Genomic DNA, 24,256 nt, shown 5'->3' on the forward strand with positions numbered 1-24,256 from the left:
AATGTTCCAATTAATGATCCAGGCAGAACATTCTCGTCTCCCTCCTTCATTTTACAGTTGAATGGTGGCTAGAACAGCTCCGGGTCAAACATCAATATGGAATGGATTAATCTTCGTTATTTTTTTTAACTGTTATTTTTTCTCCGATTAGTTAATCGAAATTAACGCTTTATTTTGACAGCCCTAATATATATATATATATATATATATATATATATATATATATATATATATATATATATATTGTTGTTGTTGTTCTTCTGATTCAAATTTGTGATTCTGGGCTATAGAAATAAAATAGATTTGAATTGACTTGATTTCTAGAAAGTGGAACTTGTGTCAACAAGATGTAAAAGAAAAACAGGAGGAAATCAGGTTGTCTCTGATAATAGCTCAAATAAAGGTAATTTCTTTATTTACTTCAGTTAGAGACAAAAGACAATTGGAGATGTTATTGTATTTAACTTGTCACCACCCCCGCCTCTTATTTTTTTTTCTTGTTTATCAAAGAAATATTTGCAGTAGCATTTCCTTGCATCTTACATCATGCATATTCCATATCCCACTGATGTGCTGCTGCTGCTGCTGGATTCATATGAAGAGCCCCTCAGAGATCCTGCACCAACAAATACAACTGCATAATAATTTTGCAATTATGCTTTCACCATTAGTGAGCAAGCGGAGAGCTGACTAGCAGAGCAAAATCAGGTATGAATCAGGCAGTATCAAGAAAGTTGTCTTCTATACTCACAGAAATATAGTACTCACTGTATTATTTTATGAGCCAAAACAAATCCCTGCTCACCAGGCAGCCAAAGCTGGCTACAATAAACCTTAGAAAGAATGTACAAATGTTATCTGGCCTAGTTTTGCTCAGTAGGAAATTATCTAAACATTATACAGAGCTGATTTGAATTCATCCTGCTAGCTACAGTTCTGTCCATGTAGACTTAATTAAGATTTTCAGTGAGTTGTCCTCTGTCACCCTCTCTATTAACTCTGATTTATGACTAGTTCACGGAAAAGATTGAATAAACACAGTGGTGTTTGCTCTAGCCAGGTTAGCCATTGTTAACGATTACGCTGGTTTTTTTTTTGCATTCAAACAGCGTAGCAACATGTACACAGATAGAAGTTGGATAGGACTGTGAGTACAACTGATTTAGTGAGACACAAATAAGACAGAAGTGCTAAATAAACTGTATGTTACTACAGCTTTCACTACTGTTGATGCAGGGTGCAGCCATGTTGGATTTTGAGCTTGGGGTACTGTGAGGTTGTCCTACTTCCCAACTCGGAAATCAGAGTTCAGGGGGCGTCTTTCCAACTTTGAACTTGGAAATTATGTCTAACTTAAGAGAGAACTTACACACAGCTGGTGCAACAAGCTAAGAGCAAATTGAGCGTACTGTAGCTCTTGCAGGACAAGAGTACACACTTCAGATACTGTGCACTCTCTGCCTATAGTTGAAAATCTGCAGTAAGCACAAATAAGAAGTGGAAGGGAAGATAGAGGATAACGACAATATGTTGAGACTGAGACCGACCCGATAATGAAACGGTAATGGTACAGACAACTTGTAAAAGGCCTGAAGTAATCAACATCTATGCAAATAACTGAAAGTTAAGGCCAAAAAAATAAGAAAGACTTGAGGGCCACATGAGGGAAAGGCCAGAGACATCACATTGATTTTGATTATGTATACAGTGATTTGATGTATGGTGTCAAAAGCTGCACTAAGATCCAGTAATAGAAGCACCAAGGTGGAACCTGAAACCATAGTAAGCAGAAGATCATTCACCACTGTAGTAAGTGCAGTTTCAGTGGAGTCACAGGCTCTGAAAGCAGACTGAAAGGGTTAAAAAAATGTTACTTAAATATGTGGGCTGAAAGACACAACTCTTTTTAGAACTTTTAAAAGAAGGTTAGAGACTTGTCGATACATATTTAGACACCCTGGATCAAGGTGTGGTTTCTTAATGCAGTTTCTGCCGTTCCCATGAGGAATTCTAAGTAATGGCAACAAAACATGATACAAGCCTTCTGTGATCGCGCACCACCCCCACCCCTCCTCAACACAGTTGCTAGTAGCCAAGGAGGACATGGAGGATTAAAAAAACACGATGGATTCTTCAGAAGAGGTAATTATCTTCACTCGAGTTTCTGCGCGGGAAAGTCACCGGACGCCACACTCTTCTGAACGTAGTCATACTGAGAAATACAGAGAGAGTTGTGTGGAGCTGATAGTCTTAATTAGCTTTGTAGCAACTCATTTGGCAATGGCTTAAGAGTAACGGACATTCATTAATATAAAAAAGTTACACACTAAAGCTTTAAGGTTTAACCACAGTCTTAAAGCTAGTTGGGACAAAAACTAATTTGAGCATCTTATTGAGGCTGCAGGTTTGAGTATTAGGCTAATCTTTAGATGATTAGGTGATTTACACATTCAAGGAAGGAGAACCTGTGAGAAATATAATGGTGTCTGTTCTATCAGTCAGGCTATCAGTCTTATAACTTAAAAATTACATGAAAATTACAGCATTATATGAGCAGTGTAATGTACAAAATGTCAGATGGTAAACAGAAGAGTCTAAGGAAAATGTGTCTGATTGGGCGGGTTCCGTTCCGCCGAACTGCGGCCCTTTGCTGCATGTCATTCCTCCTCTCTCTCCCCTTTCATGCCTAATCTGTCTTATCAAATAAAGGCCTAAAATGCACAAAACAAAATCATCTTTAAAAAAAAAAAAAAAAGATAAAGAGAATGTTTAGTTATGCTGATGACAGGTGACCTTCAAAATGTCAGAGCGTTCCAAGTGATTAGAAACACTGCAGATAAAGACAACAGCGAAGACTACACCCTGATGAAAGGAGGAGTGGGGAAGGAAGAGGAGGAGAAATGTAGTATTTAGGGGTTAGAATAGAAAGGTCCAGGGAGGGAAATGAGAGAGTGTTAGTGTGACATTTACAGAAATGCAACAGTTTACTGTAATTGTGATTATTCATACTGTTGCTAATCAGAGACTGGAGGAAAACACGTCCTGCTTTAGATAAGGGCATCGCTTTAATACATTATTAATGACAGTAATGCAATGAGTGGAATGAATATAGGATATATGAGAGTATTTTGAAAATTAAGTAGAAAATAATGAAATAAAAAATATACACCATTATCATAATGGCCTTTCACATTGTTATGTCATGCTGTTTTAGTTCTCCATCTCCATCGTCAGAGGGGGATTTGACATCTCCCGTATTAAAAATGTACCCTGTTATGGTATTTTCAACTCAATTCAGATAAAAGCTTCGTCCGAATTCACATAAATTGAAATGGCATTAGAGAAAAACAAACTGACTTAGTGTAATGAAATCACGTCGCTGTTTTTATTTAAAATGTAGAGGCTGTCATGCTTCCGTTTTTAACTAATTGAAGGATTACATTGTCCTCTATCTAATTCTTCTTGCTAATTCTTCAGTTCCCGAAAAGCTGCCATTTCTGAGATATAACGTGACAGCAACAAAATGGAAGTGAATTAGCAAAGTATGTATAATATAATATGAATATCTGATTTTTGGTAAATTCCACAGCAGCCTACTAGCTCTGTCTAAATTCAGATTTGTCGTGTGTGTGTGTGTGTGTGTGTGTGTGTGTGTGTGTGTGTGTGTGTGTGTGTGTGTGTGTGTGTGTGTGTGTGTGTGTGTGAGATGATGGGTAGAGAAGCAGGTAAAGTCATATCACAGATGGTTTGAGGTTTAAGGCAAGAAATGATTGCGAAAGGTCATAAGACATTGACATTTACCAATGCATTCATACATCTTATTGCTAGTAATGCACACACACAAAAACACGCAAAGGATGGCAGGTTTCAGCAGACTGGGGAGGATGCGGAGCCAGAGACGTTTGTTGTTTGTCTGCTGTTCAGATCTACTTTCAATCAAACATTACTTATCGGGATTTGCGCAAGCATTCCACACTCTCAAATTCTTTCTCTAACACACACATACATGCAAACACACACATGCGCTCATACACTGAGCAGAGCTCCAACTTCATTACAACAGCACTCTGGCAGGCTGATTGAGTGATCAAAGCTAATCACATTTAATTTAGTTATTACATATGATTAGATGATTTAATCATCTAATCATATGTAATAACCAACACGGAGTGCTCAGGCATGACATGACTCTCCACTCTCACTGCATCACTCCCTTTCCTCTCTTCTTCTCACCCCTTGACCCCCACCCACCCCCCCACTAGCGACTCCGCCATTCCCTTATCTTCCATGTTTACTCTCACTCAAACACAATACTGACCGTGAGTGAGCGACAGGGGATAGAGGGGTAGAGAGAGGGTGTCAAAAAGAGGAGAGAAATAAAAGAGTGGGTGACGATGGACACCCTCAGTAGAACATCAAGTCCACCAGCAGACGCAGCTTGCAGTACCATTGTTGTATTGTACACTGAAGGAAGGAACAAGATGCTCTTCCTTCCGGCTTGGCTGTGTGACAGCTTTGTCAGAACAACTGGAAGAGTATGATCTGGCACAGGCAATATTTTCAACATTTCCCATTCATATTCAGTACATAGTTTTAAAAGCTGCAGCATCTTAAGCCTCTGCTATTTCTCCCAGTGTTTTTCTACCCTTTGATCAGATTTTAAAGTCCTGCTAGGATTCTGTCTTTAGACTGTGGCTACATGTAATAATAATGCTGTGTGATAAGTGGAACTGGTAGGGATTTAAGTGGACTGCACACAGAGTGTAATCATTCTTATAGTATGAATTTCTAGGCAGAGCCCACATTAGCTCTTGAAATGGGCTTCAGGCCGCCACTGCCTGTTTGTAAAATTTGTGGAACGTGAAAACATAAAAAAACCTTGAAGCACAAACTCAATCTCGCATGACTTTCAGATATAAGCTCCGCTGTTATCTCAGATCAGATTGGCCGGCTGTGCGTAGTAGGCCAATGTAGGAAGGGTTTGAACATCTCTCTCAAGCTCTCCTTTTACATATTTCACACAACTACTTCTGCCTTTTTACAACATTATCATGCAGCATCGTGACTTTCCATTATCTTCATATGTACACTTCATCATCTCTCGTGCCTCTCTTACAACCAGATTTTGCCCCGCATTTAAGTGTAGCCACTTGGAAAAGATTTGCACACTCTTGCTTTTTACGTGGTTGGATAACACTTAGTTTAGACTAGTTTGTTTCCAGCATACTCAAGCTTTTAATCTGAAGAGGAGTGACATCCATCTGGTTTGTTTCAGCTGTGATGATATCCTATGCTTGTCTGTCTTTAGGATTTGTGTGTGCAGTGAAAACTGATGTGAGAAGTTATTTGATCAAACTCAAAAGAGATAAAACATAGTGTTGTTAAATTTGATCAGACTGATTAATATAACCACCCCTTTCCTCCAAGTTAAGTGATTTTATCCAATCTTCAAAGAATGCAGCAATGAGAAGAAAGTAAATATTGTATCTGTTGTGTAATTTGTAAAAATGATTTTTTTTTTTTGCCAGTAGCACCGCCATTTGCTGTTTCATTTTATGAATAACCAACTTATTTTTGTCAAGTTCTTGGTTTTCACAGTTCCAAAATGAAACAACTGCATTCAGTGTCCTGAAGAGCAAAACTAACTCCAGTAATCCTTGATGATGTTTGAGTTCAGTTCAGTTTAAGTGCCTCACTTGTGCCTCCAACAAGCACAGATTGCTATGTGTTACGCAGTGTGGCACAGTTTAAATATTGTTTCAGAGGCCTTGCAGCCTGCCAAGCTAAATATCTGGGGAAGAGCTGTTGTAACATAAATCTTGTACACACAAAAAAAAAACTATAGCCAAGGCCTCAGGTTTTTGGAGGCGCATATTGAGATAGTAAACAAACAACCAAACAGATATCACAGCATCTGTTTGTCTCCTTCCCCAGGATGCTTTGCTGCGGCTGGCAGCGGTTGTCGACGCATGCTCGCTTCGAGCAGTCCTCCGAGACAGCATACAGGAGCTGCTACCCAGCACGGTATTTGCACAGACACACACGCAAACTCTACATTTGCACAAACAGCTAAACATAATTGACATTTATTTGATTTGTTACCTTAAAAGCATCTTGTTATTACAGTGTTTTTTTTATGAGGCTATGGTACTATTCTCACAAGTATGTGGTAATATTTCACTACCTTATGTACAAATAAACCAACAGATCATCAAAAAGTACCTCTTTTCACAACTCTAAGTACATCTGACATTGACTCTGTAACATCTAGAAAGACCAGTTTCACACTGAAATACACTACGGTCATACAAAGTACATGCATACCTTTGGATAGGATTTTCTTCTCTATTGTTAAAATGCTTTTTTCTAACACTATGCTCATTGTTAATAACTGATAGTCAATGAAACATTTGCCCAATATACTGCATGTATGGCAAAACTTCAGTATCACCAGCCTATGGTGGGAGATTTTATTGTAACCTTGGTGGGATTTGAACCCACAACCTTAGCATTGGTAACTTACAGTAATGCGCAAACCATCAGGGCCACAAAGGACTACTGCAACGATTAGTGTGTACAATACAACGGTGTGGATGAGGCTTGTGATGACATCACTGCTGACCAATGTCAGGCTTGGATTTGACATTCAAGAAGATTTTTCCCAAGGTGCATGAACTATGAAAACATACATTGTGATGTGGATGACAACTTATGGCCAAATCCAGATACCGAATTGATGCAGATTAGTGTTGAGTGTACTACAGAAAACCTTTACTGTATTTACAGTAAACAATTTACTTTCAGTTCTGTTAAAGTGTTGTTGTTTTTTTTACAGTATTTGAGTAGACAAAACCTTATAGTAATGTTGCAATACAGTAAAAGTTTCTTGCATTGATGATTGGGGAAGATGTCTTCATTGATCACACTTCTGAATATGGGATAGGAATTATGGAAATAGTTTGTTGTTGAATTTCATGGGTAATGTACAGTTACATTTTTGCCTACTGTAATGTGAAAACAGATCATCTTTGGCACTTCAAAGGGTAATTTTGAAACATGTATCTTACATTGTTTGCTCCTTGGACTAAGTGATTGTTACAATAACTTAACTGAAAGAATTGCACTATGATATGTTTAGGTGACTTAACAAATGTACTTCTTGTATTTCACCAGAAACTTAGTGGTTGAAACATTGGTCTTGTATTGAAAGACGTTTACCAGCCAAATGAAAGAAGAATCAGTTGCTTTGAATCCAAGATTTAATGATTTACAAGTATGACCAGTTGGGAGTCTTGTACTTAGAGTCTTGAAACATTGCACCATACTATTGATAAAATAGTACCATAGCGACTAAAAAAAATTATTACACAAAAAAACTGTAATCAGAGTCTCTGCCCTGACATAAGACCATTAAACAGAGGCCCAGGCCTTGTTGCAAATGGATGAAGGTCATCACTTGTTCAATTAATTAATTCAAATCTGATTAATATTGCAAATGAGTGTGCATGTGTCCGTGTTTTATTCCAGGAGTGTGTATGTGTCTACATGCTGGAGGGATGTTCGAGGCTACTATCTGACGACCCGCCACATGAACTGCCACAGGAGGGAAAGATCAGGTGTGTTTACTCTCTGTGTGTGTGTGTGTGTGTGTGTGTGTGTGTGTGTGTGTGTGTGTGTGTGTGTGTGTGTGTGTGTGTGTGTGTGTGTGTGTGTGTGTGTGTGTGTGTGTGTGTGTGTGCGTGTGTGCACTTGTTTGAAAATGTGAATACAGTAAGAGAGTTCGCCCCATGTTGGCTGAGTCCTCCATTCGCAGGGATCGAATCCGACCTGCTGCACTTTGCTGCGTGTCATTCCCCATCTCTCCCCCCCTTTCATATCTATCCACCCTCTAATAAAGGGAAAAAAGCTCCAAAAAATAATCTTTAAAAAAAAAAAAAAGAAGATGTGAATACAGAGTAGCAGAGAGATGTGCAGATGTTTCGCAATAGAACAAGGGATAGCTGATAAGAGGGGAAACAGACACAGTGTTTTTTTTCTGTATGAAAAGCTGGTGTCACCTAAATGAATATGAGCCGCTCAGCCCAAAATCACATGATCAACATAGAGACAGGAGTGTCACAGACTCTCATCATGAAGACACACAAGGACTTTCTCCATCTCTCTTATCCTCTAATTTTTACAACTTCTTACTTTTTCTCATCCCCCACTGCTTTTGCTCTTCATTAAAACTCTCACTTTATCTCCCTTCTCCCCCTTCTTATCCCTGTCTCTGAAAAACTCTTTCCCTCTCTATTCATCTGCTATCCCACCTTCCCACCTCACTGCATCAGTCTGTCATTGCCCTTTTTTTCCTGTCAGCCTGCTCTCTCCCCAAAGAGCAATGAAGCACTAAGCCAGCAGTGTTTCAGTCTATCTATCCCCCACCCCCACCCCTTTTCTCTCCCTGCTGCTCCTCTTCCTCTCTCACCTTCAATCCATCTCCCTGTGGAAGCGTCACAGGGCTAATAGCCGAGGTGACAGCACCCGGGGTCCCTCAGTGAGACACGCTGATCCTCTCCTCTCTTAAGTGCTCTCTGAAGCTCTATGACCCCGTGTGCTACTGCTGCCCAGACTCCGGCAAAAACCAATACTACATAATATATGAAACTGTCTGTTTGTCAGACAATAACCCTTTTTGCAACACCTCATTGCCACACAAACACTGGCTCACACACAAACTGCTTATACGCGAGGACATGAGCACAGACCACACATAAAGTATGCACACACACACACACACACACACACACACACACACACACACACACACACACACACACATGCTCACACACACATTTGTCAGTGCTGCCTGCAGACTATGAGACTACAGACTGTGTGTGTGTGTGTGTGTGTGTGTGTGTGTGTGTGTGTGTGTGTGTGTGTGTGTGTGTGTGTGTGTGTAGTAGTAGTAGTCCAGAATAAACAAATGTCTCATATTTTAGCATAAGAGAGCTGCCCTCTGTATTAAATATACTGTAACTCACACACACACACACACACACACACACACACACACACACACACACACACACAAAAACAGCTGTATTGAGTTCATATAGGTTCACAATGTATAATAGTTTCATTCAGACATGTTTTGGTTACTCTACACAACGGGTCTGTTTTAGTAATGCTGGTGAATGTTTTTCCATTTGCTCCAATTGTCTTCCAAATCTCCTCTTCCTCTTTGTCTCCCCAGTGTCTGACAGACTGTCTCTCTGTTTCTCACCCTGACTGATGTGCTTGAGGTTATTGTCTTTCTGAAACATGAGTCCAACTCAACTTGTGTCTCTCTGTCTTAGGAGTATCGCCGACCAGCTGAAGCGATGTCAGTGTGCCGGCCTTCCTCTGTCTGAACTGCCAGAGAAATACAGAATCTGCCTCGCAGCACCATTACCAGCACATAGAAGAGGTCTGTGCGGTGTTCCAGTATGTGTGTATGTTGAAGGGTGTAGCAAGGGTTTGAATGATACTGGTGGACAGACAAATGGACCAACATAACATCTGAGTGTGTGTGTGTGTGTGTGTGTGTGTGTGTGTGTGTGTGTGTGTGTGTGTGTGTGTGTGTGTGTGTGTGTGTGTGTGTGTGTGCGCACGCGCACTTGTTTGAGGATGTGAATACAGAGGAGCAGAGAGATGTGAGAGCGTGGGAGAAAAAATAAACAAAAGGAGGTAGAAAAAGAAGTAGTGAACAAGAGATGATGATTGCCAAGGGATAGGTATAGAGCCGCGTGGGCAGTAAAATTGGACATAGACCTCCCTCCCCCCCAAAATGAAAGAAACCAATGAAAGGTCTGTGATGAGAACAAAATGCAAAAGCTCGAATAGATTGCAATAAACAGACTCTGCATTCCTCTTAAAATTAACATTTTTTTGTTTTCATCTAAGAACAGAAATAAGAGAATAACCTTAAGGGATGTAATCATGGAGACATCCTAAAGTACACAATCATGACTGTTCTGCACTCTGTGGATCAATAAATACCACTGAACATTTCGTAAAGTTGCAGAAATAAGAGTTATTGTAGTTCTTGTGTTAGTTTGGTTCCAATGTGGTAAACACGTCATTCTGTTTGCAGGATCTGCTATCTGCTCTACAACGGTGAGAATAGCAAATGGAAAGGAAAAAGAAAAGAAAATAATAAACATTGTTATGTTTTTCTATGTTCATTTCCCCTGCATATTTTTTAGAACATGGAGTGAGAATAAGATCAGGAGTGAGACAAGGACATGGAAAGAAAATTAAAGGAGGGCGATAAAAGGACCAAGAGTGTATTTTGTCTGAATCAATGCATTATGTATTATCAATGCTTCTCTTTATTTTTGTTTGTCCTTCTTTCTTTTAGCTGTTGTCATTCCTCTCTTGGATCAGGAGCGGGACAAGGCCATCGCTGTTCTATTGGTGAGTCCTTATATTCAAGGACATACAATAGGGTTTCAATAAACCAAAGTAACAAAAGCAATCTCTACTGATTACATCATTACCTCCTCCTTTATGTAAAGGTAGATATTTACAGTTCAATAACATATATGTATTAATTTAATTCATTTGGTTTTCTTTAACATTCACAAATGAAATTAACTCGACAGAGGCAGCACAACCAGCAACAGCCAAGGTCATGTACTGGACTGGACTGAAATGTCTGTGTGTGTTGCAGGTGGGCTGTAATCCACTATCTGATCAGGATGAACTGCATCTTAACATGCTGGAGAAACATGTAAGCTGTCTCTTTCTCTGTCTGTTTTGGTCACTAATGTGAAAAAGGAACTTGGCAACAGTAGCTGACCTACTAAAAATACTTTTTTAACTTTATTTAACCAACACGTTTCAGCACAGGGCCTTTAACAGTACACAAAGCCTATATACTTTATGAGAAGGCATTATGTTTGTTGGTTATCCAATGACAACTAGACACATTCTGTACCTGTAGATGGCCAGCCTTTAAACAATGCTGCACTTACAGCAAATATACAAAAACAGGTTACATAAAAAGCAAGAATATCATCATGAAAACAGCAGTGAACCGCTAACACAGGGCAAAAACTGCAAAACTTTCTTTTATTAAATAACAATTTGAAAAAATAGCCCCTCAGTAGGTTTATGAGATTGTAAATCCAGAAAGCCAGTTTCCATTTCTTAAGTAAATTAATGTCAACACCCCTCAGTTCTTGATATACATTTTCACTGTCAATAGAAGAAAATCCGTCATTGAGTCCTTTTATATCTCCTCAAAAATGTGTGTTGCCTTCACACTCACATGATCAGTATTGATTCCTGTGTAAGACTGATGATGTTTACTTCAATAGCATTTAGATCCTTTAACTGTTTCTCTGAAGGACCAGATGAAAGCATCAAACAGTATTAAATCTGACGATTGTCTCTAAAGCTGCAGTTGGTAGAAAGCAAAAAAAAACACTACAATTTGAAGTAGAGTGAGACCTTGTTCTGCAGCTTTCCCTCTACCCTCTCTATCACACGGAAATATGCATGCACAGAACAGCCAATAGGAACGCTTTCTCTCTCAATGACATGTCATTGGCCAAAGTCCCATCTCAGGCTAGATTATCTAAAGCTTGAAAACAGAACCAACAAGGGATGCTGAAGTCTAGTTTTCTCTCAGACCACTTGAATTACAATAAGCTAAAAGATCATTTTTGAATTTTTGCCCAATAATGCCAAAAAGAAATTGCCTACCACAGCTTTAAACTCAACTGACTTTGGTGCTGGTGTGTGTGTTTCTGCATACGTGCATGACGTCACAGGCCTCAGTGGCGTGTACACGAGTCCAGGCTATTCAGACGTCCTACCGGCCTCCTCTCAGCCCCTCTCCCATACAGTCCCACAATGCACTGCTGCAACTCAACGTCTCAGACCAGGACTACTGCGAACTGGACCGCAACATTCTGCAACTCTGTGGTATGCACACACTAATATAATATAATAAAATATACTAATATATTATACTAATACAATAAAAAAAACTTTCATACATCTTACATTTCCTACACCTCGTGTATACAAACACAAAACTGTGAGGCAGACATAATTACACACACACCTATATGAGGTGAGGTATGTTAATAGAGTAACCCTATCTGGATAAAAAGCTCTATGAATTTAGTCAGTGGCACAAGGAATGTGTGACAGCTCCTGTGTGAAAACAGAACGCTTTGCAAAAACACTGTTCAAAATCTCATGCATAATCGAAGTGGACTCGCTAACGCCGTTCCTTTGCATATACACATACATCAACGTTGTTTACTACTTGGTAATTGTCAACAAATACGAGTTTTTTTTCACCCAGCTTCTACCTCGCCTCTCTGCTTGTCTGTCTTTCCTTCTCTCTTTATCTGCAGTCCCTGTCTTGTCTTCATTATTATACCCTCTGTTGGCTAGTTTCTGTTCACCCTTCACTGACCTCCCTGTCTCAGTGCATCCTTCCCTGATTTTCTTTCTGTCCATTGTGTACATGCTCTGCATTCCCGGTCTTCCTTAACGCCAATCTGCCCTTGCTCATCTCTGGTTTTTACTCCCATCACTCTCTCTCCCTTTTCTCTTTCAGGTGAGCTCTTTGACCTTGATGCAGCCTCTCTCCAGCTCAAAGTCATCAATTATGTAAGTGGTTGAGATCATTTATATGCTCCCTCGTGCACACACACACACACACACACACACACAAACGCGCACACGCACACAAACACATACTGTTCAAGACGTACAGCACATGCAAAACATGAAATCTTTCCCAGTGACTTTTTCCCCTCTTCCTGTCATTACCTATACCACAAGCTTTTTATCACTCAAGTGCTTTATCAGACTCCCCATAGTATGCCCCCTACATATAAATGATAGACTCTCTGTAAAAAGGAAGGAAGAAGGGGGAGAGGTGTAATGATTGATTGCAGTGAGGGAAAAGCTTTGAGTGAGGACAGAGAGAGCAGATATCAGCTACTGTATGTGCAGAAACAACTATTTAAATGTATGGAATTATTCACTGATAAAGAAAATATGAGCTAGAGAGGGGTTAAGCAAGAGAGAGGAGAGAGATTTGAAGGATATACTGCATCAAAGGGACAAAGTCCAACAGAGCTTTAGCGAACCTTAATGGAAGTACGCACATACTTGTGATACTTTTTTCATACTACTTATTGACCATGAAGGACTTAAACGTAAAGCAGAGCAAGTTAAGCCAGAGTTTGTCCCCCATCAAATATCAAGGACTTTACATTCATTGGTTCCAGCGAGGAGTTGCTGCTTTTCTTCGTCTAGTGTGTTATCAAACTGAATATCTTTGAGTTTTGGTCAAAATAAGCAATTTGAAAATTTGATCTTGTTGTTCTTGACTATATTCTGACATTTTATAGACCAAACGATTAAATGTTTACTGTAATCTAGAAAATAATGTGTAGATGAATTGATATTGAAAACAATCGTTACTTGTATTTTATGTCAAGGAAGTCTATTTCTGAAGGTATTCAAAATATATTTCATCTCTAGTTGATTATCACTATGACTAATCTTGTTTTTTAAAGTCTGGGAATTTCTCAGTATTTGTTTTACTTATTAAACAAGACAAGACGAGAAGAAAAATTATGTGAAAATCATTTTACAAATACCATTTGCAGCTTAAGCACTCAGTAGTTAAAAAGTTGGTTGTTTTTCTTAAATTATTACTTAATTAAAGGGACTCTGGTGCATAATCAGAAGCTCATTTTCACCTTTTTCTCATTTTTCTTGTCATTTTCTATTATAGTAATGAAGACATCATTTACTTTTAACGGCACTGATCAGTGTCCTCTTGCAGCAGAAAACATAAATATCTTTCGGGTGTGTGGGGACATAAACTCTTTATCAAGATTTGTTTAAAGCAATGTGCTCCTTTTAAAAAATGGGGGTATTTTTCTGTGAAAATGGTTATTGCCAACTTGACCTTCCCCGCTACCTTGACGCTGCAGGACTAGATCCAAAGGATCAAACAACAGCGCAGCAGCAGTGCAGCCTGCATGTAAAACACCAGTCTTTGATGCCTCTAACCCTGAAATTGTAGTATTTTTCCTGTATCTGAAGGAAGAGAGAGGCAGAGGGAGAAGTCGTGGTGGTGCAAAAGGCTGCAGGGGTTTTAAAACGTATTGAGACTGACATGATTTCTTTCGCCTATTTATTGTTACAGTTGTAAAAAATAGGGGGGAAGAGGGAGGAGAGAGGAAAGGAGGAAAAGACGCGGGAGATTGTTGCTTCTGAGGAATCGTCAGTTTGTCGGGAAGTGCTTGGGGCGGCTCTCATGGGATTAACTGTATTTGGGTAAAAAGGGGGTGGAGGGTTTATTAAATGTGGGTGCAGCTGCTTGCTATGTGTGTGTGTGTGTGTGTGTGTGTGTGTGTGTGTGTGTGTGTGTGTGTGTGCGTCCATGCTTGCATGCGTGTGTGTGTGGTGTCATGTATAAGCTTGTCTACCTACAGTAATTGTTGCGTCATGCATACAGGTGTATGTGTCTTCCAACCTTTGAGTGAATTCCAGTCTATGAATGAGATGTTTCTCATCACAGATAGCAGCAGAAAATTGGTTGCAACTCTGCAGGTCTTATAGAGCACAGCAGGAGAGACGCTGAGTGCATACACACTCCTTAATTTAGACACACACAGACACCTATATGTGACTGTGTCTCTGCGTTTATGAATTTCACATTCAAAGAATGATCTTGTGTTATAATCACAGCATGTTGATGTATTTTCTGTTATTTACACGGTATGAATGTTGATTACTTATAAAGAGATGATCATGAGTTGTGAAGGTGAAGAATGTAATATTAATGGGAATATGTATGATAATGTATATAAATGTAAAGCTGTTCATTCTAAAAATGATATTAAATCACAGTTGAATAAATCCTTTAGTATGATAAAACTCTATATTTATTCCAGATTGATTGTGTGAGATATTTGAATGAAGATAATATTGAAATATTGCCCCACCCTAGCCCCAGTTGATTTCCACTGCCCTCTGATCTCAACAATGCTCCAAAAAACCTTGAATTGAGACTTTAAAAATAATATGACTGAGTCTGATAAAGAGAGTTTTTTTGTGATTCTATATCAGGACTGATATTGTGTTTGTGTTCTCCTTCAGCTGCAGCAGCAGACTCAGTCGCAGTGTTGTTGTTTGCTGCTGGTGTCTGAGGACAACCACCAGGTTTTCTGCCAGGTACACACACACACGCACACAAAATGACACAAATAAATGCCATCAACCATTTTAGCAATGACTTAATGAATAAGCTTTGAGCTTTGTGACCTTTAGGTAGTTGGAGACAAAGTCCTGGAGGAGGAGATCAGCTTTCCGGTGAGGCCAACAAACACAAGAATTTATTCATATGAATATGCATTAATGAATTCTGTCATTATTTGCATTTTTTGGTTTGTTTGTGTTCTTTGTTCCCTGTTAAGTAAATCATGCCTTCATTAAGTCAGTCGCTCATTCATTCACTTGTGTTTCTTACACTGAGGGCCATGTACACTCAGATACACTGAGGGAGGTTTGTTGCAATTTTTAACAAGCATACTGTTAATGCAAGTGTTGTAACCCTGCATGTAGTTCTCTTTCACTGACACGATAGAATAACTCCCACATGTAATCTTTTATAATCCCTGGCAAGGGTTATAATGAAGATATTTGGGCAAGTAACCACTTCCTTCGGGTCACTTTAAGTCTCCTGTCCCTGTTGGTGCTGCAGACATGGCATTTTTTAACAGGCTTTAAGATAAGATAGACCGTGTACCCCAGACCATATAATGTATAAAATGTTGATAGTAGAAAAACACACCATAGATAAGTTATTTCTGCTAATTTAACAAGGGACTCTCACTCAGAAATAACAACATTTATTTATATATTTTAGCCCTAAAAGATTCTCCAGGGACTCGCTCAACAATTCTGCTTCCTTTTGTCTCTCACCCACATTACACTCATTTTCTTTATCTTCCTCCTACTGTGTTCAGCTGATGTTTGGACGCTTTGGTCAGGTTGTAGAGAAGAAGAAGTCAATTACTCTTCAGGACATCAGTGCTGTAAGAAGACATTTTTTTTCTTTTTGTCTTTCTGTCTTACCTATCTTTCCATCTATTATGCCATCATATTGAACAGATTGTTCTGCCTCTCTTCCTCTCAGGAGGAGCGTAGACAGCTGTCCAGCATGTTGAGCTGTGAGATCTCATCCATGCTTTGTGTACCAGTGACCAGCAGGGCCACCGGTCAGGTGGTGGCGCTAGCGTGCGCCTTCAACAAGCAGGGTGGGCAGAGGTATGTATGTATGTGAAGGACTGTGTTTACACTAAAAGCTATTATTAACCTTTTTGTGATTATAAGATCACATTGAACCATTTCATGAGTTCCAATGGTAAAAATAAAAAAATTTAACCTCTTAGCCTACCTGTACAGTAAAATCACTGTAACTCAACTGGCTTATTGCTGAAGTATATTTAAAATGCTGGGATGTCACTCTGAAGATGATTTGGCTTTTGCTAATTCCAGAAGCCCTGATTCATGGTAGATACAAAGATATATCTGACAGCGGCTTACAGAAATGTTGGGATGGGTAGGACTGACTGGTTAAGCTCAACAGCTCAGATTTGTTGAGTTTATAGCAGCGGAGAGTTTGTTCTGTTTCCAGTGAAATCTGCTGCTAACCAAGCTCCCTCATGACGTCCAGGCTTGCGTGCGAATACAGAAATGCACTCCAGCTGTGTCTGTGTGTTTGTTTAAGTAACATTCTGGAAGTGTTTGTATCTATCTATATGTATATATATATATATATATACCCACGCATCCATCCATGTATCTACCACCATCTCCTTGTCAATCAGCATGTCTCTACTTATGTTAAAGTGCTGGGAGATTAATGTATTTTATCTCTTTTTTTCCCAAAACACACTTCACACACAGGCTTGCGCTCACATACAGTACAATCCCTCATTTTTGCATGCTCTCTCTCTCTCTCTCTCTCTCTTTCTAAGGACTAAGATAGATAATAAGGGATCATGTCCTATAATATCTCCCTCTGCCAGAAGCACTGATGACAAGTCTGGCATCTCATTACCATAGTAACAGCAGCAGGATTATGGTCGCAACTTTGCATAAAATGTGATAAATCTATCCTTTGCTCCAAGCACAATCATCCAGATTTAAGTAGAAACATATATCTCAAAGATAAATATAGATTGCATATTCACATGCACAGTTTATTCAAACTTCACTCTGCCTGGCCTCCTGAACGTGTAAAATAGCCTCTTACCCTAGGACACAGACCCATGAAAACCTATTGTGACACTTTTGTGACACCAGTAACAGGTCCATAACTCAGTTTTGGCACCAGCAGATAAGAACAATATACACTAACCATTACAGAGTGACGTGTGCACCACAAAAATAATGATCACATAATAAAACTGTACCCTAAGCAGCAGTGTAAGAATTTACTCTCTTACTCAAGAGTATTAAGAATATGAACTTAATTGCCCTTAAATTGAGCTTCCCAGGTCTTTTCCAGGCTCAGGTCAACTCCTGCCTCCTTTGCTAGGATTCCTGGGATGCTCAGGGAAATAAAGCCCTGGACATTAACACAATAATGTTCCACTGCCCTCTGTAGGCAAAGAGAGAGAACTGCAGGCAATTAGCAGCATCATGGTGGTCACTGCAGATAATTTCATTGATCAGTCTTCATTTGTCTGCCTAATGCTGTCAAGTTCTCATGTCATCTAATTTTAAAGGAAAGACAGTCACGTTCACCACCTGCAGGAAACCAGGGTTTGGTTCTATTTTCAGTCATTTAGACATATTACATTATAACTTCATTCCTACACATTTTTAGTGTTATTTTAGTCAATAATTATGCATCGCGACTTTCTTATAGGGCTGCATCTAAGGATTATTTTCATTATCAATTAATCTACCGATTATTTACCCAAATTAATTGTTTGAGCTATAAAATGCAGTAGTGAAAGAAGTAATGAGATCTTTTAATTACTAAAGTAAAGTGCAGCAAAACTAAGTATCAAAAGTAAAAGTACTCATTAAAGGTCCAGTGTGTAACGTGTTTAGTTGTTCATTATCAAAATCTGTGTTGCCCGTTCACAAACTCAATGCTAGATGGGAGAAATTCCTACACATTGGACCTTTAAGCAAAATGGCTCCAGAGTGTTACATTCATTACATATGTATTATTGGAATATTACTTTTCATGAATATTACTATTCATTGATGTGATGTGATTTAACAGCTTTATAAAATGTTGGGTAGTTTCATTTTAAAACACAATTGTGAAAAATATGTGACAGTTTTCTAAAGCCCAAGATAAAAAACATCCAAAGATATTCAGTTTCCAATTGTGTGTGTGTGTGTGTGTGTGTGTGTGTGTGTGTGTGTGTGTGTGTGTGTGTGTGTGTGTGTGTGTGTGTGTGTGTGTGTGTGTGTGTGTGTGTGTGTGTTCTCCGCCGCAGACACACAGAGGCCGATGAGCATGCAATCCAGCACTGTTTCTGCTACACTTCAACGGTCCTCACTTCAACTTTGGCCTTCCAGAAAGAACAGAAACTCAAAGTGGAGTGCCAGGTACTGCACATGCCCACACACATACTCACCGTTACAAATACACATAAATATGCATGAAGTTAAAGAACTTTTCGTGTCCACTGTTTCTCCACACAGGCGCTCTTACAAGTGGCCAAGAATCTCTTCACACACTTGGGTATGTTCTGCCTGTCTGTCTCAGTGAAGAAAGAACATTGCAGGACAATTTGCGTTAATGGCCGATATTTACATAAGTGATCACCTAGTGAAACAAATGGCGCACGTAATTGAATGAGATATTACCGAAAAGGTGATTACACCCAGGATCATAACCATAAAATCAAAAGGGCGTTAAAAGGGATGGCTCCACCTCTCTATCCTATAATTACACTGAGATTCTTATCTAACAGTAAGCACCAGCTGTGGAATAAGTTGTTGATAATTCATCATGATTGCAGGTGCAAAGAATTGATCCACTGGCAGAGCAAATTGCCCTCTCACTCTACCACTCTGCTGATTACAAAAGCTCTTATCAGCTTGTACAGCTGATCCACCGCTACTCACTGTATAATCTCTCTCTGGGTACTGCTGTTATTCCTTTAATTTCCTCTGTTTTCCTTTTGTTTCCTCTCTCACTCTTTCTCTCCCTCTCTGTCTCTCTAAATCTTTCAGATGATGTGTCAGTGCTGTTACAGGAAATTATAGTGGAGGCCAGGAACCTCAGTGATGCAGAGATGTAAGCCCTGTGATTCATCCTCAAAAGGATGTGTGTGTGTGTGTGTGTGTGTGTGTGTGTGTGTGTGTGTGTGTGTGTGTGTGTGTGTGTGTGTGTGTGTGTGTGTGTGTGTGTATAGGGTAAATGTCATTATCTCCGTTTGAACAGGCTATCTTGGCAATTTGTTCTTAACCGACTTTCCGCATTTAAAGTTACAAAATGACCTAAGATAGAAATGAGATGAAACATTCTCATTTTCTCTGCTTCGGTTCATTCTCTGTCACCCCCTCTAACTCTCTCTCTCTCTCTCTCTCTGTTTCTGTAGCTGTTCAGTGTTCCTGCTGGATCGTGTCAGTCATGAGTTGGTTGCAAAGGTGTTTGACGGAGGCGTGGTTAGTGACGAGGAGGTACGACAGAGGAGCATTTAGTTGCTCACACACGCAAACACAGACTAGGTGTATGCATCTCGTGTCTTTCCTGTGACCTTTTTGAGGAGAGATTTCATGCCTTTATTAGAGAGTTGACAGTAAAGATAGATGGATGGGAGAGAGAAATAGGGAATGACATTTACTGTAACAGAGGTGCCCATCCAGACGAGAATACAGGATGTTGTAATTACATCGTCAGCCTCATGGTTGCATTTGTAATGCTCTCGCCCCACATTTCCTGTCTCACTGTACTGTCAACAATCAATTAAAAGCAAATGTTTAGAATAATCATAGTGTGTCTTGATGACATAAGCATTGCAATTGTGTGTGTGTGTGTGTGTGTGTGTGTGTGTGTGTGTGTGTGTGTGTGTGTGTGTGTGTGTGTGTGTGTGTGTGTGTGTGCGAGGGCAGAATGAGTTTCGTATTCCAGCAGATCAGGGTATTGCAGGTCACGTGGCGACCACGGGTCAGATCTTGAACATTAAGGATGCCTACTCCCATCCCCTCTTCTACCGCGGAGTGGACGACAGCACCGGCTTCAAGACTCGCAACATCCTCTGCTTCCCCATCAAAGATGAGAACAATGGTAGCAACAATGACTTCCACACACAAGAATACTCCTTTCACTCAACATACACAAAAAGTCACAAGTTTCTTTTCTTTTTTGTACATCACCTTTCATACAGGTTACTGCAATTCACAGGTGATTGACAAGCTAACAAGAAGACAAACAAATATAAACAATTAACTAATGCACACAAAAATTGAAATGATAAAAGTGAAAAAATACTAACAATGAAATAAATAAAAGACAATAAAAAAACATTTATAACAAAAAAATTATAATAAAAGCTATAGGTCTGTTGTAATTAAAACGTTTCATGAGCAATATCTAATTATTATAGGTTTTAAGTTTAAAGATATTACACTTACTCCCCTTAAAGTCTGTACTGAACTGGGGAAAAGGGTATTTAAGTATGCTGCTCCTTTGGATTTTAATCAGTTACAAAACAACCTGAATCTTTGGGAGCTGGTTTCTTTTAAAGTGATTCGATTCTAATAGTGATGACTTTGATGTAGATGTTTCAAATGTTTCAAACGATTTTGGTTCTTGTGTCTCCATTTTTAATTGTTATTTAATTGTTACATGTATTATGTAATCAGTTTTATGTCTGAAACCGTGCTGCTGCCTGTCTTGGCCAGGACACTCTTGAAAAAGAGATTATTAATCTCAATGAGTCTTTACACCTGGTTAAATAAAGGTTAAATAACAATATTCATCTACTCTTGTAGCTGTTTCAGCAGCTCGGAGAATAAAAGCGAGGTGCCCAGTTACTCCTATAGAGTCCAATAATGTTTTGATAATGCGAGGCTACTAATAACATAATAATGAATCAGATTAAGCTGTATTTGTAGTTGCTCCTCTATTGTCCTCTAAAGTACATACCCTTCCTTTTTCCTTTTAAAAACAAAGCTATGTTTCCACACAGGTGCTCTCTCAGAATAGGACAAGGAGTTGTTACATCACATCCTTTGCTTCAAATGTTAAAGTGCAGATTGAAGAGGCAACCATCCTCAGTGTGTACTTAGAAATTATAGAAAACTCAGACTGATTGGCACTCCCTACTTTTTGCTGTATCCAAGCACACGTTAGATTCTCTGTGATTTGTTTCTATATAGAAACTCTCAGATTAAGCGATTCAGATTTTTTAATGTGCAATCAAATTCAGCTCCAGTGTGAAATTAATTTAAATTAGCAGCTCTATTTGATTCAACGTCTGATCTGCACCTCTGTTGCATTCTGTGCCTCATTTATCCTCGTCCTTGACTCTCATCTTCCACTCCATTTTTCTTTATCATCAACTTTATGTCCTTTACTTTTTCAACTCATTGTCTCGTCCCTTAATGTCTCACCCTCTTTCCCTTTCTTTGAATCCTCTTTTTTCTAGAGGTGATCGGGGTAGCCGAGTTGGTGAATAAAATGAACGGGCCGTGGTTCAACCGCTTTGACGAGGACTTGGCCACAGCTTTCTCCATCTACTGTGGTATCAGCATCGCCCATGTAAGTCACCTTTCCCGCTAAAAGAACCACCTTTCTATAACCTTTACATTTTCTGGTTCGGTATGTTGAAAAAAAACATACGTCTGGTCAGGGAAGAGGCATTGGATTGTTTGTAGTACATTTATTAAATGCTGCCACCACACCAGTCAAAACACTCCACTTGTCCACTTGTTTGATACAAATAAGCCAAGCTATAAACCAAGCATATTATGCATACAGTACATAAAGTACACAGTTGCTAGATAAACATCATCAGTTGCAAATTAATTAACAACTTAAATGTGTCACTTTACAATAGAAGACAGCTTCTATCACGTTCTCTTATTATCTCTGTTAGCGGCAATGGAAAGTGTGAAACATTAAAGTGGAATAAATGCAGCATTTTTATTTTTAAAGATATTCATCTTAAACAATCCCAGGTCATTAACTCAGCTTGGTTTTAAAACATAGCTTACAAAATATTGATGTAATTTCTGCAAGTGTCATGCACCATAATAATCCTTAATTAAAAGAAAACAAAAGAAGTGTAAAAAAAAAAAAGCATTTACAGTGTATCTATCATTGGGAGTCTCTTGTTTCTTAAAGCAGTGTGGTAGATCTTTAGTTAGTGATGTCAGAAAGATTGATCCTGTCTGGCAAAATGGGATCAGTTCAGTGTGAGCAAAATGCTCAGTCAAAGCGGAGCACAGCCTCAAGGGAAATGTAAAGACATTCAGTCTGTGATTGAACTGAGTGGATTTATTTTTTTAATTCAGAGGCGTTGTATGACTGCTGCAAACCCATTAGCACACATTCAGCTACGCCAGTGTATGTCGCTTACGAAGACAATGATGAACTGTTATGTTATATGGTTTTTATTGTTGACATTGATTTCTAATTGTTTGCAAATTTCAATTTCAACAACCTAATACTTATAATCTCAGATTAGAAAAGTTTTCATTTGCTGTAAAACTCATTACTGCAACTCCTTTCACCTTTTACCAGTGGAAATGTTGATTCCGCTTGCCTCTAAGAATGCCGTCAAGCAGCCACACAATTGATTTGAATAATCTAGAGGATTTAAAAGGGAATAAAATGGATAGTTGACTGATGATAAAGCATGTTTACAACTGATTCCACATAATGTCAAATAAGAAAGGCTAGAAAATGCTAGAAAAGCTAAGACATAAGAAAGAAGAGCAGATACAGAAAGTACATGATATTTTAGGCCGCATTTCCAATTCACCTCAAGTCAATCTTGTAGTGTCTGACCTTTGAATAACTGCAGGTACTCAATAGTTTATCTACAAACTATAAATATACTGTATTTGATCGGGAAAAATCTCTGTAATCATTATTTATCAATGCTCACTCTGTATCATGGTCTACCGTATGCTGCAGGCTGGGACAAAAAAGGGTTCAGCAAGATGATCTAATCCGCAGTAGACAAAGTTTGTGAGTGTGTGCTTCTGAATGTATTGTTACCACCATCTCAGTCTACCAAGTTATCTTTTTCAAAATAAAGAAAAAGAAGAAGAAAGAAGAGAGTTCTTGGCTGTGCTACTACTGTATATAGCCAGTTATATGTGACAATAAATATACTGTTGATTTATTGAGTGTTGCTGTAATATGGTGTTTGTTTCTCCAGTCTCTGCTCTACAAGAGAGTCCATGAAGCTCAGTTCAGGTCCCACCTGGCCAATGAGATGATGATGTACCATATGAAGGTAAAATCACATTTGTACATCTCAGTCACTCTCGCACACAGACGCATTGTATTTACTGACACTGTCCATATTATTTACTCAATATGATTCAGTATGTGTATGTTGCAGGTTTCAGAGGAAGAGGTGACTAAGCTGCTGGTGACGGGGATTGAACCCGTGATGGAGATCCACTCATGCTTTGCCGAGTTCACGTACACACCTCGCTCCCTACCTGATGAAACCACGCCGTTGGTAAGAGGCAGAGGTTAAGAAAAAAAGTGAAAAAGAGAGACAGAGAGGGATCAGAGACCAAAGTGGAGGAGGCAAAAGAAGAAAACAAGAATGAATAAAATGTAACTGATCCTGTTGTGTGTGTCTGCAGTGCATCCTCAGCATGTTTGAAGACATGGGTTTCATCAACACATACAAGATTGACCTGCACACTCTCGCCAGGTCTGACAACTCCATCAATTCATATACTGAATATTAGAGCCTGTGTGTATAAGTGTGCCTGCATTAATTAATTTATCTCTAGTTTCTGATTAACTGTGGATTTTCCGTTCATCTTACCTCTGATTTAATTATTCAATTCCTATTTTGAATCCTTTTCCATCATCTGATCACATTCTTGTCAATGGTTATGTAGTGTGTTGGAGTAGTCAGACTTTGAGTGCTTTTGGAGTTGAATTATTCTAATTTTCAATGACACTAGAAGATCCAAAACCTAACACCTTGGAAAGAGAGATGTGCGCAGCTCCCTAATAACAAAA

At 39.1% G+C, this 24,256-nt stretch overlaps 1 protein-coding gene across 2 annotated transcripts in view; it reads left to right on the forward strand.

Moving 5' to 3' along the window:
- Window positions 1–24,256, forward strand: part of pde2a (phosphodiesterase 2A) — a 159,124-nt gene that overhangs the window by 128,178 nt on the left and 6,690 nt on the right. For both annotated transcript variants that reach the window (XM_078246384.1, XM_078246385.1), the window contains exons 3-22: window positions 5,935–6,024; window positions 7,528–7,616; window positions 9,339–9,448; window positions 10,382–10,437; window positions 10,694–10,753; window positions 11,799–11,952; window positions 12,599–12,651; window positions 15,163–15,237; window positions 15,334–15,375; window positions 16,032–16,100; window positions 16,202–16,332; window positions 18,528–18,639; window positions 18,736–18,775; window positions 19,270–19,333; window positions 19,638–19,719; window positions 20,152–20,326; window positions 21,690–21,802; window positions 23,430–23,507; window positions 23,616–23,738; window positions 23,869–23,939. In XM_078246384.1, the coding sequence (XP_078102510.1) occupies window positions 5,935–6,024; window positions 7,528–7,616; window positions 9,339–9,448; window positions 10,382–10,437; window positions 10,694–10,753; window positions 11,799–11,952; window positions 12,599–12,651; window positions 15,163–15,237; window positions 15,334–15,375; window positions 16,032–16,100; window positions 16,202–16,332; window positions 18,528–18,639; window positions 18,736–18,775; window positions 19,270–19,333; window positions 19,638–19,719; window positions 20,152–20,326; window positions 21,690–21,802; window positions 23,430–23,507; window positions 23,616–23,738; window positions 23,869–23,939 (1,787 nt within the window). The remainder of the gene's footprint in view (window positions 1–5,934; window positions 6,025–7,527; window positions 7,617–9,338; window positions 9,449–10,381; window positions 10,438–10,693; window positions 10,754–11,798; window positions 11,953–12,598; window positions 12,652–15,162; window positions 15,238–15,333; window positions 15,376–16,031; window positions 16,101–16,201; window positions 16,333–18,527; window positions 18,640–18,735; window positions 18,776–19,269; window positions 19,334–19,637; window positions 19,720–20,151; window positions 20,327–21,689; window positions 21,803–23,429; window positions 23,508–23,615; window positions 23,739–23,868; window positions 23,940–24,256) is intronic.

This window comes from Sander vitreus, chromosome 3 (assembly GCF_031162955.1).
Source record: "Sander vitreus isolate 19-12246 chromosome 3, sanVit1, whole genome shotgun sequence".
Classification (NCBI taxonomy): Eukaryota; Metazoa; Chordata; class Actinopteri; order Perciformes; family Percidae; genus Sander; species Sander vitreus.